Source organism: Cetorhinus maximus, chromosome 2, assembly GCF_964194155.1.
Source record: "Cetorhinus maximus chromosome 2, sCetMax3.hap1.1, whole genome shotgun sequence".
Classification (NCBI taxonomy): Eukaryota; Metazoa; Chordata; class Chondrichthyes; order Lamniformes; family Cetorhinidae; genus Cetorhinus; species Cetorhinus maximus.
This window is the reverse complement of record NC_135880.1, coordinates 151,248,880-151,269,300: the sequence shown is the minus strand read 5'-3', so window position 1 is coordinate 151,269,300 and position 20,421 is coordinate 151,248,880. Positions and strand designations below refer to the sequence as shown.

At 42.3% G+C, this 20,421-nt stretch overlaps 1 protein-coding gene across 4 annotated transcripts in view; it reads left to right on the top strand.

Annotated features, from left to right (window-relative positions):
• The window catches only part of LOC144698702 (adhesion G protein-coupled receptor L3-like), an 891,299-nt gene that overhangs the window by 584,042 nt on the left and 286,836 nt on the right, over positions 1-20,421 (top strand). For 3 of the 4 annotated variants that reach the window (XM_078570510.1, XM_078570509.1, XM_078570512.1), the window contains exon 6: positions 16,888-17,685. The exons of the other annotated variant lie outside the window; for it this stretch is intronic. In XM_078570510.1, the coding sequence (XP_078426636.1) occupies positions 16,888-17,685 (798 nt within the window). The remainder of the gene's footprint in view (positions 1-16,887; positions 17,686-20,421) is intronic. 4 annotated transcript variants of the gene reach the window in all.

Below are 20,421 nucleotides of genomic sequence, written 5' to 3'. Positions count from 1 at the left end.
TCATTCAGCCTTAGTTCAAACATGGACAAAAAAGCTGAACTCCAGAGGCGAGTTGAGAGTGGCTTCTTGACATCAAGGCAGCATTTGACCAAGTGTGACATCAAGGAGCCCGAGCAAAACTGGAGCCAATGGGAATCGGGGGGGAAACTTTCCGCTGGTTTAAGTCACACCGAGCACAAAGGAAGATGGTTGTAGTTGTTGGAGGTCAGTCATCTCAGTTTCAGGACGACGAGGATTCCACCACATGGAAGTGCCCCTCCAAGCCATTCACCATTCTGACTTGGAAATATATTGTTGTTCCTTCACTGTTACTGAGTCGAAATCCTCGAACTTCCTCCTTAACAGCGCTTTGAGTATACCTACACCACATGGACAGTAGCAGTTCAAGAAGCTCACAAGCAAAAACAATAGCCAGCACTCTTTCTCAATCTGAGCGTAGTGTCGTCCCGTTTGCATTAGTACCCTGGATGCAAATGCGCTTCCTTGTCCTTGCTACATTGTTGTTCCCCCACGGCCTATCTCATTGTCATTGATGTCATAGTACTTCAGCACTGGCAGTGTCATCACTAGTTGTTGCCCCAATACCACTGCACATCCTTGGCGTAAAGAGGTCACACTCCGACGACAAATTGAGTAAAAATTTTGCAAAATAGTTCATGAATCCAACAAATTGTTGCACTGCTTTCACACCTGTTGCTCACTGTATTGCTGCTACAGCTCTCACCTTTTCAGGATCTGGGTGAAGACCTTTTGCTGTACATGACCTATGTACTTGACTTCAGACATCTTCAGTTCCAATTTTTCTTGTTCAGCTTCAGGTTCATCTGGCGAGCTTTCTCTCTCTCTCTCTCTCTCTCTCGCTCTCTATCAGCTGCACTAGATTCTAATTGTGGTCAGCAATGGCCTCTTCCATTGTGTCTCCACATCCATAGATGAGCAGATTATCCTTTATAGCTTCCACTTTGGGAAGATTGCTGACTGTCTCATGCTGTCTGAGTTGATACTCTTCTGGAGCCGTGGAAATGTCAAATGGCATGCACAATCATCTGTATCTCCCAAACAGTGTTCAGATCGTCGTTAGAAAACTGCTGCTTTCATCCAGTTTCACTTGCCAAAAGTCATCCTTCGCATCTAGGGTAGAGAAGATTTTTGCCTTGGCTAGTTGTGGCAAAATTCCTTTGTTAGTTAGCATGGGGTAGTGAGATCTCTTCAACACTTTATTTAAATGCCCTGGGTCTATGCATACTTTCAGCTTTCCCAGTTGTTTCACTGATGCAGTGCTGCTAATTCAGTCTCTACGAGTTGTTATTTTCTTGATTGCTCCCTTTTTTTCCAGCTCCTCTATCTTGTTTTTTTATGCTGGACTTGAGGGCAGCTGGAACTCTTCTCGGCTGATGCTGAATTGTTCTTATACTCTCATCCACTTTGGAAGATATTCACCAGGAAGACGCTGTAAACACATCTTTGAAGTCCTCTAGGGTCTGTCCACTGGTCAATGGTTTAGTGTGCTGTGAGACTTTGTAAATCTCTGGCACATTCAAGTTTACCAGTCCAAGCTTTAGACATATTCTGTCTGAGATGAGTGGCTTTTGCGTACCACCTATGATCTGGAACCCTAGATCTTCAATTGTGCCATTGCATTGGGCTGTCAGGTTAATTTGTCCTCAGCATGAGTTTTGTGCCATCAATATAGCCTCACCCTTACTTTCGAGTTCTTCATTTTTGGATCGCCATGTTGAACCACTTCACGCAGGTCTATGAAGGTCATGATGTTGCATGACACACGAGTGTCTGTCTGACACTTCGTGTTCACTTGGTGCTCTCTTTCTACAGTCATCATTCTAATAGTCACAAACCATTTATTACCTATAGATTTGACAGAACCAACTTGTTGTATGGTATATAGTGATTTGTCAGACTCTTTGGCTGATATCTCTCCAGTGGTGATCTGTATAGGCTTATTTTGCTTCTTTCTAGCCAAATACTTGTGTGCAAAAATGATTCAACCTCTTTCAGTTAGAACACTGCTTTCCCCATGCTGGAAATGTCTTCTTTTTCTTTGTCTGATGTCCTCCGCAGTATTTGCATCCTTTTCCTTGCCCTTGATTGTTCTGCTCTTTCGGCCGGGAATGTTTATCAGCACAATGCAAAGCCTGGTCTGTTCTGCCATACATATGCTCTAGCTGACTTTTTACAATTTCTGTGCTTCCAAACATGCCAAACACTTTCTTATCCTCCTTCAGTAGACTTGTCTCATTGCAGGCTCTCCTATACCTGAGACAATCACATCTTTAACGAGATCACCTTTTAGTTGCTTGAATTCACAGGATTCTGCAAGTCATGTTACTGCAATCACACGCTGATCAATAGGCTCTTTTTCACCTTGAGTCCTAATGTTGAACACAAGATCATCAACTCATAAGATAAGTTCACTTGGAGTTCAAAGCATGCTTTCAAGATTTCCACCATCTGTTTTTTTTGTTCTTCAAAGGGATTTAGGGTGGAATCCAAACCCACGACCACTACCATCTAAAAGGACAAGGGCAGAAGATAGATGGGAACACACTCCTGGAAGTTCCCCTCCAAGTCACTCACCATCCTGACTTGGAAATATATTGCCGTTCCTTCACTGTCGCTGGGTCAAAATCCCGGAAACCCTTCCTAACAGCACTGTGGGTGTATCTACACTACATGGACTGCAGCGGTTCAAGAAGATAGCTCACCACCACCTTCTCAAGGGAAACTAGGGATGGGCAATAAATGCTGGCCCAGCCAGCGAAGCCCACCTCCTGTGAATGAATAAAAAAATAATATGCTTTGTTGCAGTCTCTCCCCAACAGTGTTAAAAGTGTTGCTACTCATTTTGGCTCATGCCTGTTAATCAAATCTCATAGTTTTGCCATTGTAAGTGGAAAAGCTGCCAGTTCTTCTGCATATCACCTTTCACTTTGACATGAGCTGGGAGAGGAAATTAGCAGCCATTTTGGCTCACACTGTTTGTTTGCTTTCCTTTTCAGTGGCTTTCGGTGGTTTCTCTTGGCAGCTTTCTGCAGCTCTGAACATTTCTGTGTTCCTCTTTAGTGGCTGTGGCTTCCCTCCAGCTTTTCAAAACTCAATCTCAGTTCCACTTCTGACACCATGTTATGAACTCAAAGAGTACCTTGCTTCTTATACAATGCCTTTATTAGAACTGAATGTAGCATGGCTGTCCCCAGCCTGTGCCTCATGGCAGAGGTCCCACAACTAGAAAAAGCCAGGTAGGATCTTTAGTACATGATTGTATTTCAATCCCAAGCAGATTTCTGGTGTTAAAGGAGCAGTTAAGGCTCTAAAATGAAAGGGAGTTGTTATATTGACAGGAAACCACAGCGCCTGCCTGAAAGAAGCAGTTAGCCTTGTTCTCGCACACATCAAAGTCCGAATAGTCTAATTGCAACACATGTGTCTGACCAGGAGATGCAATTTTTTTGTGTGTAGTGGAAGCAGCAGTATTCCTCCTAGGGGGGAGGTGATGGCGGAGTGGTATTGTTACTAGACTAGTAATCCAGAGACCCAGGGTAATGCTCTGGGGACCCGGGTTCGAATCCGGCCATGGCAGATGGTGGAATTTGAATTTAATAAAAATGTGTAATTAAAAGTCTAGTGATGACCATGAAACCATTGTTGATTGTCGTAAAGACCCATCTGGTTTACTAATGTCCTTTAGGGAAAGAAATCAGCCGTCCTTCCCTGGTCTGGCCTACATGTGACTTCAGAGCCACAGCAATGTGTTTGACTCTTAAATGCCCTCTGAAATGGCCTAGCAAGCCACTCAGTTGTATCAAACCACTACAAAGTCACAAAAAAGGAACAAAATGCTAGACCACCTGGCAAGCACACAAGGGTGCAGAATGTACTCTGGGTGGGGGACTTCAATGTCCATCACCAAGAGTGGCTCGACAGCACCACTTCTGACCGAGCTGGCCAAGTCCTAAAGGACAAAGCTGCTAAACTGGGTCTGTGGCAGGTGCTGAGTGAACCAACAGGAGGGAAAAACATACTTGACCTCGTCCTCACCAGCCTGCCTGCTGCAGATGCATCTGTCCATGACAGTATCGGTAGGAGTCCTTGTGGAGACTGCACAGTCCTTGTGACTGAAGTCCCGCCTACATATTAAGGATACCCTCCATTGAGCTGTGTGGCACTACCATCGTGCTAAATAGGATAGATTTCGAACAGATCTAGCAACTCAAGACTGGGTATCCCTGAAACGCTATGGGCCATCAGCAGTAGCAGAATTATACTCTAACACAATCTGTAACATCATGGCTCAGTATATCCCCAACTCTACCATTACCATCAAGCCAGGGGATCAACCCTAGTTCAATGAAGAGTGCCAGGAGCATTTCCAGACACACCTAAAAATGAGGTGTCAACCTGGTGAAGTTATAGCATAAGACTACTTGCATGCCAGACAGCGCAAGAAGAAATTGATAGACAGAGCTAAGCAACCTCACAACGAATGGATCAGAGCTAAGCTCTGCAGTCCTACCACATCAGTCGTGAGTGGAGGTGGACAATTAAACAACTTACTGAAGGGTGTGGCTCAACAAATTCCCCCATCCTCAATGATGGGGGAGCCCAGCACATCAATGCAAAAGATAAGACTGAAGCATTTGCTACAATCTTCAGCCAGAAGTGCCAAGTGAACGATCCACCTAGGCCTCCTCCGGAGGACTCCAGTATCATAGATGCCAGTCTTCAACCAATTCGATTCACTCCATGTGATATCAAGAAACAGCTGAAGGCATTAGATACTGCAAAGGCTATGGGCCCTGTCAATATTCCGGCAATAGTACTGAAGACATGTGCTCCAGAACTGGCTGCACCCCTAGCCAAGCTGCTCCAATACAGCTACAACACTGGCATCTACCTGGCTATGTGGAACATTGTTGAGGTATGTCCTGTACACAAAATGTAGGACAAATCCGACCCGGCCAATTATCACCCCATTAGCCTACTCTCGATCGTCAGTAAAGTAATGGAAGGGGTCATCAACAGTGTTATCAAGCGGCACTTCTTAGCAAAAACCTGCTCACTAACACCCAGTTTGGGTTCCACCAGGGCCACCCAGCTACTGACCTCATTACAGCCTTGGTTCAAACATGGACAAAAGATCTGAACTCCAGAGGTGAGGTGAGTGTGACTGTCCTTGACATCAAGGCCGTATTTGACCGAGTGTGGCATCAAGGAGCCCTAGCAAAACTAGAGTCAATGGGAATCAGGGGGAAAACTCTTCACTGGTTGGATTCATACCTTGCACAAAGGAAGATGGTTATGGTTGTTGGAGGTTAGTCATCTCAGCTCTGGGACATCACTGCAGGAGTTCCCCAGGATAGTGTCCTCTGCCTAACCATCTTCAGCTGCTTCATCAGTGACCTTACTTCCATCATAAGGTCAGATGTGGGGATGTTCGCTGATGATTTTACAACGTTCAGCACCATTCGCAACTTCTCAGATATTGAAGCAGTCCATGTCCAAATGCAGCAATACTTGGACAATACCCAGGCTTGGGCTGACAGGTGGCAAGTAACATTCATACCACACAAGTGCCTGGCAATGCCTTCAGCTGTTTATTGATATCACGTGGAGTGAATCGAATTGGCTGAAGACTGGCATCTGTGATACTGAGGACCTCAGGAGGAGGCTGAGATGGATCATCCACTCTGCACTTCTGGCTGAAAATTGTAAGCAAATGCTTCAGTCTTATCTTTTGCACTGATTTGCTGGGCCCCTCCATCACTGAGGACGGGGATATTTGTGGAGCTCCTCCTTCAAGAAGTTGTTTAATTGTCCACCACCATAATTCGTGACTGATGTGGTAGGACTGCAGAGCTTAGATTTGATCTATTGGTTGTGGGATTGCTTAGCTCTGTCTATCGCTTTCTGCTTATGCTGATGGCATGCAAGTAGTACTGTGCTATAGCTTCACCAAGTTGACAGCTCATCTCCAACAAGAGAAAATCTAACCATCGCCCCTTGACGTTCAATGGCATTAACATCACTGAATTCTGGGGGGTTACCATTGACCAGAAACTGGACTGGACTCGCCATATAAATACTGTGGCTACAAGATCGGGTCAGCAGCTCGGAATTCTGCAACATGTAACTCACCTCCTGACTTCCTAAAGCCTGTCAACCACCTATAAGGCACAAGTCAGGAGTGTGACGGAATGCACACCACTTGCCTGGATGAGTGCAGCTCCCGCAACACTAAAGAAGCTTGACAGCATCCAGGACAAAGCAGCCCACTTGATTGGCACCCCTTCCACAAACATTCACTCCCTCCATCACCAACGTACAGTAGCAGCAGTGTATACCATCTACAAGATGCACTGCAGGAATTCACCAAGGCTCCTTAGACAGCACCTTCCAAACCCACAACCACTACCATCTAAAAGGACAAGCGCAGCAGACACATGGGAACACCACCACCTGGAAGTTTCCCTCCAAGTCACTCACCATCCTGACTTGGAAATATATCGCTGTTCCTTCACTGTCACTTGGTCAAAATCCTGGAACTCTGCCCCCCAACTTTAACAGCACTGTGGGAGTACCTACAACACATGGACTGCAGCGGTTCAAGAAGGCAGCTCACCACCACCTTCTCAAGGGCAGCTAGGGACGGGCAATAAATGCTGGCCTAGCCAGCGAAGCCCACATCCTGTGAATGAATAAAAAAAAGTTTTTTTAAAAACTGGGCTGCTGGCAACCCAAGCTCAGCATCACGTTTCCTTCCTCCCTGCACCTCTGAGTATCTGCTGGAATAACAACCAGCTGATCCAGAGGCTGAAGAGTTCGGCGCTTGCAGTTCACCTGTCAAATTCACATGAGGCCAGTGCCTCAAAATCACAGCCAACACTTTGCCACTGGAAGTGGCAGCTTGCCAGCCTCTTCAATCTGTCACTCAAAAGTTCTATTGATGAAAACCACTTCAGATATCAGTCCTACTTCTGCCTTTATTGGATAGAGAAAGGGAATTGCAGTTCATATCTTTAAAAAGACAATGGCTTAGAAATCTCACCAAAAGCTCTTTGCACAAATTCAGGCTAATGGCATAAGAGAACATGTAGCAGCACGGACAGAAAATGCTGGCCTCGCTTTTCCACAGGATGTTATTGATGCAGAGACCATTGTACCTTATAGGGGATGATTGGGTGAATATTTGAAACAGAAGAAGTTACAGAATTCTATGGAGCAGGACAGTGTCTTTAGTTTCAGATAGTGTTGGCAAAAAGCTAATGGAGGATATGAGTTGATGATCTTATTCTGTTCTCTAAATTTACATGGTTCTTTTATCTGTCCCCTTGTCCTGCTGTAATTTGGATTTTAAGTGGTTCAGGTCTAACTTTTCCATCATGCTGAAAAGCCTAAGGCCTGATTTTTTCGTTTGTTGGGCACGTGCGATCGTCAGGCTCAGGAGTGGACCGGAAATGGGCTCCCGATCACGATTTCACACTGAGTGGCTACTTAATGTACTGCTGGTGGGGTGGGAAGAGGGCGGGCGCTGATGTCACCGTGGGTGCTGGTGAGCACTTCCAGTGAGCGCCCTCAGGGAGCTGCAGACCTTCATAGAATAAAGAACGCGACAGAAGTGCTGCAGAATATGTCCTTGCAGCACAATCAAGCACCTGAAAGCATACCTCATTAAAAAAGATACCCAGATATTTCTTTTTATTTTATTCTCCCCCAGAGATTTCATCCCACCTGGATCAAGGTTTGAGCAAAAATGTAAAGGCCTCCAGGCCTATTAGCCCACCTGCCAACTGTAAAAGTGGGTGGGCCACAAAAAATCACTTTCAGTTGCCTCCTTAATGGGCTTAATTGCCTGCTTATTGTTGGCGGGCGCTCTTCCGACTGCCGCACATGCCCGCAGAGCGAGATAACTCAAGTGTGTGATGATGTCGGAACGCTCACTCAACATCACCTCGTGCTATTTTGCGGGCAGATGGGTCGGGCGCACACCTGCCCGCAGGACTTAAAATTCTGGCCTAAGGTTCTCCAGTGTCTGATATGAAGGATTAGTCGCTTCTCTGAAACATCACCAGTGCTATAATGTCTCAGTGACCCTAACTAGACTCAATACATGAGATATGGCCTAAACATTGCACTTCAATTTGAGCATGAGAAGCTATGACTTTATATCCTACTGTTTTGCCTTTATAGGTCTTTATTCGGTTTACTTCCTTGATTGTTTTCTTGCCGTGATTGGACATGTGTGTCAAGTCTACTAAAACCCTAGATAACCATTTATTTTACCCTACTGTACTTGAATATAATTCAAGGAATGCTCGCTATAATATAGTGGTATATTCTGTTGTTTCCCTGTGTATGAGAAACTGCAGTGAGCTAAATACATTTTCCATGCAATTGTGGATTGTAGTATTCAGTGACCCTCACATGAGTTTTGTTGTTTAGATTTAATAATCTTTCCTCAGAATACATGATATTGGTTTAGCATTGGTAGTCAGCACAAGTAATTGAAAAGCATTACTTCATCTAAGTGAATTATTATTTTCTGCTTACACTTACATGAAATAACACTTTGTTCAGGCAGCAAAATTATTGTCCCTGCCCACAGAAGAAATAACATTTTCCCACCACACCTCATAAAAGCAGCTGTTAATAAAATAATGCGATGCAGTCTTGGAGCTTTAGGAGCCTGCATTCAGCATTAATGACAAGACACATTCATGCTTCTGAGTATTGTAAAAAACAAATCATCTCTTCATCGTAGGTTTGCCTAATGGTTTCATCAATAAAATATATTCCTTTCCTGCATGTGGCCCATAATCCTCCCTCTATAAATATACTAAACCTCGCCGAAATGACTTGAAGCTGCTGACGAACTAGGACCATTTCAGCAACAAAGCAATGCCTTGTGAAAATGAGTTGCAAAAAATTGTGTTCCTAGTTCTCAAATAGCACAACGCCATGCAAACCACTTCTGATTTCGCTGTTACATCTCTTTATAAGTGGCTGTGTACTCAATGGACATTTAGTACCATTCTACGATTGTACCAACCAATAGAAACAAGAGGTTGTGGCAGAAATTAAAATCATTTTAATCTTTGAGGGTTTTTTCTGAGCACTGGGCATATTACTGGATTAATAGCAACCAAAGAAAGGAGTCCTTAAAGAATAGTGAAATGATATTCTCCAATAATTTAAGGGAGAATTTTAATGGTGTATGTGAAAGTTACCCCATAATGCAGCCACGTGCATTGAATTTGTAGTCAACTCTAATCTTTGCTCTAAAAAAATGAGAGTGGTAGGAGAGATTTTCTCTTGAACATTCTCATTAAATTCATATTATGCATATAAGAAGAAGGTAACTATTTATGAGCATACAGAATTGACAGGCAGAAAAATACTAGTTGGTTTAGCAGGCCTGTCCCATGTCCCACCATGTCTCCGTTGCCTCCCCTGCAGCTATGTAGTCTCATGAGAGAGAGGCAACTAGGAAAAACGCAGGGCCAATAAGGGAAAAATACTCTTCAAAATCCCCCTCCCTCAGGCAATTGAAACTAGTCCCAAAGATCTCACAGACCAAATGTTATCAATAAAGACACATATGTTCTAAATAGTATGATATCTGCACCAGTCAAGAACCAATTCATCCTCCTCTTGGAAGCATACAAAGGATCAGCACCAGCCAGACCAGCTGGTAATTTTGTCACCATTAGTGAATAGAGGGTCCCAGTTTCATTATTCCCTCTGTATTCTTTTGGGGAATTTGAATCTTTTGTATCCTGAATAGAATTTCTTATTTCTTATCAAAAACAAAAAATGCTGGAAAAGCTCAGCAGGCCTGACAGCATCTGTGGAGAGAAAGACAGAGTTAACGTTTCGAGTCCGTAAGACTCTTCTTCAGAACCGAAAGGACTTTAGAAATTCCAGCGTTTTTTGTTTTTGTTTCAGATTTCCAGCATCCGCAGTATTTTGCCTTTTTCTTATTTCTTATGTTTTTGTTTAATTGCATTATCTTCATCTTTTAAAAGGGCACTGAAGGATGAGTATTTGTAACTTTTTTTTTGCTTGTGTGCTTTTTAAGTAAGGGCAGCATCAGTCTGGGCTGACTGACAGGCAGTAGAAAGGGAACTAGGAGAGTGACAGTGCTGGGAGTTTGAATGCTGTCAACCAAAGAGGGGACAGCAGATTTGTGCTTCACATTAATGCCACCATTCCCTTATGAGCCATTCTGCCCTGTAAGAGAGAAGGAAGGATATCAGTGATTTTGTGTTGCACTGTGTCTGGGTGATATGCCTACCACAGCTGAATTGCCAGAGATAAATGGAAGCTGTGGGAACTGGGTTTGAGGCTGTCATCATTGTAAGGTGTGTGCGGGTGAGGCAGACATGTGGATGTTAGGCCTGAGCACTGATTGCTATGAACTGCTGATGGGTGAGTAATGGTAGTATGGTGTATTGAGCAGAGTAAGAGTTTGGTAGTGCAGTAGATGGTAGATGCATCCATTTTTATCAGTTTTTGACTTCTGGTGCCTCAGTGATAGCGAGACGAGATATTTGAGTCTAGCACAATATTCAACTATGACACATATTGAAGCTGCATTTGCTAACCTTGACCACCTATAAGAGGTCAAGGAACCTCTTGCAGGACTGTCGCCAGGTACTCAGGGCTAGACTCTGGGCATTCATCTCTCTGACCACTTTCTTCCACTCCCTTCTGAGAACTTGCTTTAAGAGCCCATTGACCCCATGCGGAAATATGACTCTTTCTCCCTGTCTGCCTCTGCCACTTCTTAGGGACATAATACTTAGGAGCAGGAGTAGGCCATCCACCCCTTCAAGCCTGCTCCGCCATTCAATAAGATAATAGCTGATCTGATTGTGGTCTTGAATCCACTTAGCCATCTGCCCCCCTTAACCCTTGACTCCCTTGTCCACTAAAATCTGTCTAACTCTGCCTTGAATAAATTTTAATGACCCAGCCTCCATTGCTTCCTGGGGAAGAGAATGAGACAAGCTAATGACCCTTTGAGAGAAAAAAAAAATCTCCTCATCTCTGTCATAATCGGTGGACCTATTATTTAACTGTGTTCCCTGGTTTTAGTCTCTCCCACAAGTAGAACATCCTCCCTCAAATCCCCTCAGGATCTTATATGTTTCCATAAGATCACCTCTCATTCTTCTAAACTCCAGTGGGTACAGGCCCAACCTGTTAAAAACTTTCTTCATAAGTTAAACTCCTCTGCTCAGGAATGAGTCGACTGAATCTTCTCTGTATTGCTTCTAATGCAATTATATCTTTTTTTTTCAAATGAAGAGACCAAACTGTACACAGTATTCCAGATGTGGGTGCGCCAAGGCCCTGTACACCTGCAGTAAAACTTCCCTACATTTTTATTCCACTCCCCTTGCAATAAATACCAATAGTCTATTTGCCTGCCGAATCAGGGTTGTACCTGCATACTAACTTTTTGTGATCCGTTTACCAGGACAGCCAGATCCCTTTGTACCACAACGTTCTGCAATCTCTCTCCATTTCCTATTCTTCCTGCCATAGTGGACAAGCTCACATTTTCTCACATTATACTCCATCTGCCAAATTTTTTCCAATTCACTTACACTGTCTATATCCCTTTGTTGGCACTCTACCTCCTCTTGACAGCTTACTTTTCTACCTTTCTTGGTGTCATCGGCAAATTTAGCTACCATAAATTCAGTCCCTTCGTCCAAATTATTAATGCAGATTGTAAATAATTGAGGCCCCAGCACTGATCCCTGTGGCACTCTACTAGCTACTTCTTCTTAGGCAGTCCCTCAAGATCAAGGGTGACTTGTCCCATTCTGTTCCAATTGGTTCTCAGATGGCTGATAAGTCCAATGCACGATCTGCAGACTCTGCCACATGTGGGGGAGGTGGTGTTTGCAGGGTTGAGTACATGATTTGTTTGGAAGTTTGTGCGCTCCCTCCGATGCCTCAGCTTGGCCTCTGCACATTCCTAACAAAGCCTCTCAAGTGTTTGGTGCTTTCCAAAACAAACCTCCTTGGCTGGTCACAAGCCAGGGTCTCCCATGAGTCAGCAGGTATGTTTGATCTCTTCAGGGGTGCTTCGAGGACATCCCAAAAGTGTTTCTGCTGTCCTCCTGTCGTGACCGAATTCCAAGTAGAGCAGTTGTTTCAGGAATCTGGTGTCAGGCTTACAAATTACATGTCCTAACCAGCGGAACTGGTTTTGAGTGATTTGTGCCTCAGTGCTGGGCATATTGGCTTGGTGCAACCAGATTTGGTGGATATTGTGAAGGCATCTTTAGTGCTTTGAGTTGCCTGCTGTAGGTTGCCCAAGTCTCCGAAGCATATAGGAGTGAGGGGACCGGTAAACCATGACTTTAGTCTTGGGTTTGAGGTTCCATTTCTCAAATACTCTTTTCCTCAGTTGACCGAAGGCTGAACTGGGATATTGGAAGCAATGATGAATTTTGCCATTTCTATCAGGTCTACCGCTAAGGCCTCCAGCGCCACACCAGTGAATCTAGAAGCCCTTTCTCTTCCCCAGTGTTGCTTTTCAGCCAGTATCAGTGCAGGTAGTCTGTAGCAGCTCTCTTCCACTGAATAAAACTACTCTTTAAGAGGGGCAGACTGCATTTAAGAGCAGCTAGCTATACCATGTGAGATCAGCACATGAAACTCGGCTGCCTGCTGAGTGCTGAAGCAGCACAGATCCCAATTGATCCAGCGCTACAATCAGCTACAAACAAAGAGGCAGCAACAATGTGCTGCCTGTTTCAGTGGGTGCGAGAAGATTGTGAATCGTGACCCTCTCATCCAAAAGCAGGTGCAGACCAATTTTTAGCCCTCAATGTTTATCACTCAAAAGTATAATGATCACATCTCAATGAGTTGATTGCTGGGAAATAATTCATTCAGGACGATGATTATTTTTCTTTTTCAAATAAGTTTCTAACTGGAGTTTTCATCAGTTTTTGACTTCTGGGGCCACAGGGACAACAAGATGTGATTTTTGAGAATAGCTAACATTCAACCACTGACACATAAGTGTTGAATGCTGTTTTTGAGGCTTCAAAGTCAAGCTTAACCTTCAGTGAAATTTCAAAATGGTGAATTCCACTCCTCAAAACAAAAACTGCACTCACCGTTAATGTTGGAAAAGTGGGAATCATTGAGGGCATTTCTGGAATTACAGCAAGGAAATTAGCATGCTGTATTCACAGCTTTCTATCTGTTTATTTCCATTGATGGAAAATGGTATGAGCAACAGATTGGATACTAAACATTTACCTCATCATGCATCTCATCCACTGTTTAGCTAACAGCTCAGAACTCAGACAAAATGGCAGCTGTAATCAAGAGACTTTCATTGGATTTGTAAACATTTCCTTACCAAAGGAAGCATATGTTTGTCTTGGATGAAGCAAAACAGTGGTTCACTAGACTGGCCCCAACGAGAAGAGATTGGGCAGACTAGGCCTATGTTTCCTCAAATTTAGAAGAATGAGAGGTGATCTCATTGAAACATATAAAATCTTCAAGAGCTTGAACAGGGCAGATGCTGGGAGGATGTTTCTGCTTACTAGGAAGTCTAGAGTTAAGGGTTACAGTCTCAGAATAAGGGGTTAGTCATTTGGGACTGGGATGTGGGGAAATTTCTTCACTCAAAAGGTTTTGGATCTTTGGAATTCTCTATCCCAATCAAGTCAATGAATATGTTCAAGAGAAAGGTTGATAGATATTTGTATACTAAGGCATATGGAATTGTGTGGGAAGGTGTAGTTGAGGTATAAGATCAGCTATGATCGCATTGAATGGTGGAGCAAGCTCAAAGGGCTGAATGGCCTGCCTTTGCTTCTATTTCTTATCAGTATGCTAAAACCTGTTTTGAAAAGTGAACAAGGGAAATCAGTAAGCAATAAGATTACTGGGAAAACTCATGGATCATGGCACACTCCCTTTGAAATTTCTTCTTTTCCATTTTGACTTCGGACTGGTTAAGAACATGTTTTCTCTTTTGGAGCTGGCGTCAATGGAGGTCGTTTTTTTTGTTTTTACTGCCCAAGCATTCAGCAAAGCCCAGAAAGAAAATCTGATTGGGATGACTTCCATTAAATCAGTAAGAGGTGGCGTGAACTTTCCATCAGACTTTTCTTTCTGTGCTCTGCCCTCTGATACTGAATGCCTAGGCAACGAAGATGAAAATCTCCCCCATCATGATTTACTTGTGCACCTTCACTTCCATGCACAAGGCAGAACAATGTGGCACAGAGCTCCCTTCTGCTCTGAGCTAAATTTGCTGGTCTATTATTTGCTGTAAATGTTTTTTTTATAAATTAAGACTCTTGGAGAAATAATGGGGGAGGAATAGAAAGTAGCTCAGGAGTAAATGCAACAATTATTGTAGTAAGTGGGGTGAAGCTTGTAGGAAGAAACCGATTAATTCCATGGAATGAAAAATAACAGTTTAAATTTGCCCCACTTCAGTACATCCCATTTGTGCTGATTAGGTAATATGGAAAACAGGCCTTGAGAAGGTTGCAGTTCTGACATATCTTTGCACCTTAACTGCACAAATGTGATTGTGTTGAGGTAAAAGGCTCCAGATAGAAAGGTAACATATTTTATAATTTCTAATATGGAAATTAAGTTGTGTCCTTACTTAATTTTGCTTACAAAGAAAGTAAATATGCAACTTTTAAGTTCCCTCCTTTTTAATTGTTAGGGTTAAGTCAGGGGTTGGAATATTTGGAAAAAACTTTGAATGAACAGCACTGAACTATCTAAGAATCTTTGTAAGAACATGAGAAATAAAACAAATGCGGTAAACCAGACAGCCCGTTGAGCCCGCTCCACCATTTAGTACAATCATGGCTGATCTTTGGCATCAGCTGCACTTTCTTTCCTGTTCTCCATATCCCTCGATTCCCTGAGACACCAAAAATCTGATTGAGCAATGTGGGCATTGAAGGATTAAATTAAAGTCTGTCTGAATGCATTTTTGGAAACATTTTGTTTCTTTATCTGCACACCCAACACTGCAAATGCATTTGGAACAAAAATGTTAAAACTACTTTGCATGTAATGCTGTTGCATTACAAGATAGTCCAAAAACATACTCATTTTCCAAACCACAGAGATTGCTTGGATACAGTTTTTAAAAGCCATAGCTCAGATTCCCAGTGCTGAGCTTAATACTTACTATACTGAACTAGAGGATTATAGCTCTGTATGCTGGAAAGAAACCCTATCCTGTCAGAGTCCTTTCTGCCCAACAAACCATATTTTTAATGACTGCCTTATCAGTCTAGCCCTGAAGTTCTTTCATTCATGTGTGTAGTTGTACACATAATGGTCGATTGAACTCGTTATACCTCTACAGCAATCTCTCTGTAACCCACCCCCTCATTCCGCCTTCAACCCACTTTAAAAATGAAACACAAACAACTGGATGTGTGTCAGAAGCGTGACATACATAGTACATTTTAAAGCTTTGATAAAAATGATTTTATGAGGGAATTGCTCGTTTGCGACCTGGATCTCTCCTTTGGTCAAATTCCTGCTGACGATTTAACCAGTTGTTTCAATAATCTGTTAAGCCTCCACTCCTTGGAATTTTAACTGACTGGTGATGTTCGGAGAGCTACAACTGCAAAACCATTTGGTTTTCATGTCAGAAAACTTGTGTAGACTTAAGTCAGTGCTGCTTGGGTTTCTCATGTTCAGGCTTGACAAATAGTTGCCCATTCACCTAGGCCAAAATGTCAAAATTGGTGTGCAGTAACCATGAACTAGCCATGGATAGTTTATAGTCACTGCATGCATCAGTTGAGTTAAAATGGTGTCAGAACATTCAAACTTTGCCTTGCATTGCGTCAGTATTGTGCCGATTATACAACTAGTCTCAATTAAGCTGATGTCCTGCCAACCATTTTAGAAGAAAACTGTCTTGCTTAAGTAATTATTTTGTTGTTTCTCACCAGTTTTACCAAATAATTAAATCTCTCTGTTCCAGTGATGATGGATACCTTCCCCAAACTGCCTGCTTCCTCTCACCTTTAATGTTTTTTTTACAGTAATGTCACACTGTTGATTACCATTAATCTGTTCTCTTTTCTCCTTCATATCTTTCTTCCTTCTCCCAATGCCTAAGTAGAAGTGGAACAGAAAGGTAATAAAATACCTTAGAAATTAAACATTTACAATCACTATTATGCAGTTATTTTTTTTAACATTTTGTATGAAAGTACTTTGCTCTTGATTTTGTTGCGTAGAGGTTTGTTTAACAAAGTTTAGGTGCACCATCCTCCATCCTGCTGCTTGCTAACAGAACATGCAAATTTTATTTCACAACATACACTTTTCTGCTTCATTAGAAGAGATCTGATCATAGAAGACTCTAATGTTTCCCTGCTTTTCTTCTTGCCCCAAAATAACCTACTCATATCATGCCTCTCCCATTCCGTTTTTGTTCTTTGCATCCATTTAGTGAAAACTGCTATTTATTTTCTTTTGTTTTTAAACTGTAAGTTTTATTTCAAAGTAAGTCAATAGATATTTGTAATGAACTGACAATAGCAGTGAACACCCTAAACCACGACTCTCATTTTATTTAAGGAGAAAACATTTTTTAGTTTCTAGATATCAAACGTAATTTATTCAGTATTCTGAATATTTCTCAGGAATTTCAAATCTTTAATTTTCTTTATATATGTACATGTGTATGGTTTTGTAAATTTGAGTGGAGAGCATCTTTGCATTTAAATTAGTTGGGAGATCCTCAAGAAAAACTGAGAACAAAAATCAATGGATTGCACCAAATTTGAGCTGCCTTCTTAGATTTTAACAGATCTATCTTATCTTCTGTTTCCACAGTTTTCTTATGCCCTGGAACACTTAAAGCAGTTTATCAAATGGACCACTTGTTTGAGTCTGATCACCAGTCAGGAGCCTGGTGCAAAGACCCACTACAAGCTTCTGACAAAGTTTACTATATGCCTTGGACCCCATACAGAACAGATACATTAACTGAATACTCTTCAATGGGGGATTTTATTGCTGGTCGACCAACCATCACCTACAAGCTTCCTCACAGAGTGGATGGAACGGGATTCGTAGTGTATGATGGAGCATTATTCTTTAATAAAGAACGTACAAGAAATATTGTGAAGTTTGATCTCAGGACTAGGATTAAGAGTGGTGAGGCCATCGTAGCCAATGCCAATTACCATGATACATCACCATACCGGTGGGGCGGAAAGTCAGATATTGACCTTGCAGTCGATGAAAATGGTTTGTGGGTTATCTACGCAACTGAACAGAACAATGGTAAAATAGTGATTAGCCAGTTAAATCCTTATACCTTAAGAATTGAAGGTACCTGGAATACTGCTTATGACAAGAGGTCAGCTTCAAACGCTTTTATGATTTGTGGAATTCTATATGTAGTAAAATCAGTATATGAAGATGATGACAATGAAGCCACTGGGAATAAAATTGACTACATCTATAACACTGAGCTGAGCATGGATGGAAATGTTGAAGTATTATTCCCCAACTCCTACCAGTACATTGCAGCAGTGGATTATAACCCCCGAGATCATAAACTGTATGTGTGGAACAATTACCATGTTCTGAAGTATTCACTGGAGTTTGGTCCACTCAATGAAAAAGGTATGTGGTGTTTGCCTGATCTAACTTGACTCTGTCAGTGTTCTTCATTATGTGGGAGAAGAATAACTCCTTTCACACAAAAGATTCTGAAGTTTCTCTTTGATTGGGTAAACTGGACATTTAAAATCCATGCTTCTGTCTCTGGGTTTGAGCAACTGAATGCAATTAAGATACATAATTTTAGCACAGTCTGTTGCCTGATGTGGATTTAGCTCTCTTTCTAAAACCTTCAAACTTGATGAATGCTGACCTCTCGTTCCTTCAGAAATATGTTATCTCAATCATCAAATGTTTCATTAATGCAAATCTTTAAGAGACCTATTCGTCAGAACTTGCATTTATGTGGTGTCTTACCATATTTTCAGGCTATGCGAAGTACTGTACAACCAATAGATTACTTTAAATTATAGTAACTGTTATGAAATCAGTTCTGGCGTCCAATTTAAAAACAGCCAAGCATAATAAACAGCTAATCAACAAATGGCCAGTTAATCATTGCTTGTTTACTGGCTAAAGGAAAAAAACGTTATCCAGAACGCCAGGTGAACTCTCTACTCTTCTTTAAAAGGTCCCATGGGATCTTTTACATTCACCTGAATAGGTAAGTGGAACCCCAGTGTAATATTTCATCCAAAAGATGGTATCTGCAACAACACAGCACTCTCTTAGTAGCAAACCGGAATTTCAGCTGGGATTAAGTCCTGGAGCCAGAGTTTGAATCTATCAGCTGCGGTTCATTGGTAGCCCTGCCCCTGAGTTAGATGGTTGTGCATTCAAGCCTCATTATCTTGGGCTTGGGCATATAAACTCAGCAGACATTTCAGTGCAGAACTGAGGAAGTTCAGCACTGTTAAAGTTGCCTTCTTTTGGATGAAGTGCTAAACTGAGGCCACCAATGCCCTCTCAAGTGGAGGTAAAAGATTCCTTGGCACTATTTCAAAGAAGAGCTGGGGCATTCTCCCAGTCACCTGATTAATTTATATCTGTCAACCAACATCACTAAAAATAGATTATCTGTCATAATCACCTTTCTCATTGTGCAAGCTAGCTGTGCACAAACTGGCTGCAGCATTCCCTACATTAGAATAGTGGCTAATAGTTGTAATGTAATTTAGGATGTCCTGAGGTCTTGAAAGTTGCTCTATAAATAAAAACATTCCTTTTCTGACAGAGGCAAGAATGCTACCGATTGAATGAAGCTAATAGTTGAAGTGACGTATTACTAGTGTTAGAAATTGACTGTAAGTGTGCTGTGACTAAGCAAAGGGCATGAGTTTTAAAAAAAGCAAAACAATTTTTCTTTTTTTACCACATAACCATAATTCACAATTTAAAAATTTAGTTTCAGTCTTTTTGTGAAATCTCCTTAAATCAATTTGCACCTGGAGATGAAATCCAACTGGGGCTTTAATTGCAATAAAATCTTTTTTCACAGTTTCTCTGTGGATGAACATATTTGTTGTATCCTAATAGACTGTGAATATGAATTATAATAGTAACCCAGAAGGTGTAAAAGAATCAATGGCGTTCTTTAAACAGAATACTTGCATTGCTTTTTCAATCCTTATGCACCCTGAGGCTTCACGGCTCTAAGTAATTGTACTACACACAGTTTTTAGTTTGTTGCAATTGGCATAAATTGTTTGCTACAGATGAACTGTAGAGCAGTAGACAACTTGCATTGCTTCACACAATAACTGGCCAGAAGTATCCTTCAGGGTGACATCCTAGAACTCAACTGCAATGAAGTCTATATCAATAGGCATGCACCTCGCTCATCAACTTGCTCTGTGCCTGTCTGAGCTGAAAGACTAAAGGAACACTGTGCATGATACTAATCAATCTTTAAATATTTAAACAGTCATTTTGGGCACATCATTCGGATCCTAAATTCATAGTTCCTTCTGTTCATTTGAGTTCAACTGAAAAGGTTTAAAGGAGTTATCCTGCTTTTAGTGTAAACTAAGAGGATATAGTTCTTCTCATACTCATGGACCTTTTTTCTTGACTATACACTAGATTTGGGAATCAGTGCTGCACGAATCTTCTCTATTGAGTTTATGGGCAGAATTTTACATTACGGTGACGGTGGGGGTTCTGTAAAATCGCCCAGATGGCCTTCCCACTGGTCGCTCTCCCGCTCCTACCTCTCCACGATTTTACGGATGGGCAAGGCTTGGGTGGCCAGCCCATCCACCCTTGCCTGAATTGAGGCCCTTAATTGGTATATTAATGACCACTTAAGGGCCATTTCCCACCCAACTTCAATTTTCAGGCTTCAGGGAAGAGTTGAGGTGTCAGCTGTGGCTCAGTTCATAGCACCCTCGCCTTTGAATCAGTGGGTTGTGGATTCATGTCCCACTCCTGGAAACCAAGAACTGTGATTGTACTCGAAAGAGTTGCAATCTGTGACTGTTGATAACTCGAAAGAGTTTCAGGGAAGAGTTCAGGGCCAGAGGGGAAGACCCTGCTCAGGCCTCAGATGGGAAGGGGTGGTTGCACCTCCTTTCAGAATTGGGCACCCCACCACAAGGTCTTCCCCCTGCAAGTGCTTCCTCTGCCCCGACTTGTCCTCCAACACTCCCAATCCCCCTGTGCCCACCCCTCCAAGCCTCATCTCCCCTCCTCGCCCTAAGATCCCAACACTTAACTGGTCCTGGACTCCCAGGACTTAGACTCTGGGGACTTTTGTAGTCTCAGTGCTGTCCACTGCAGCTTCTGGCATAGCTGGGACTA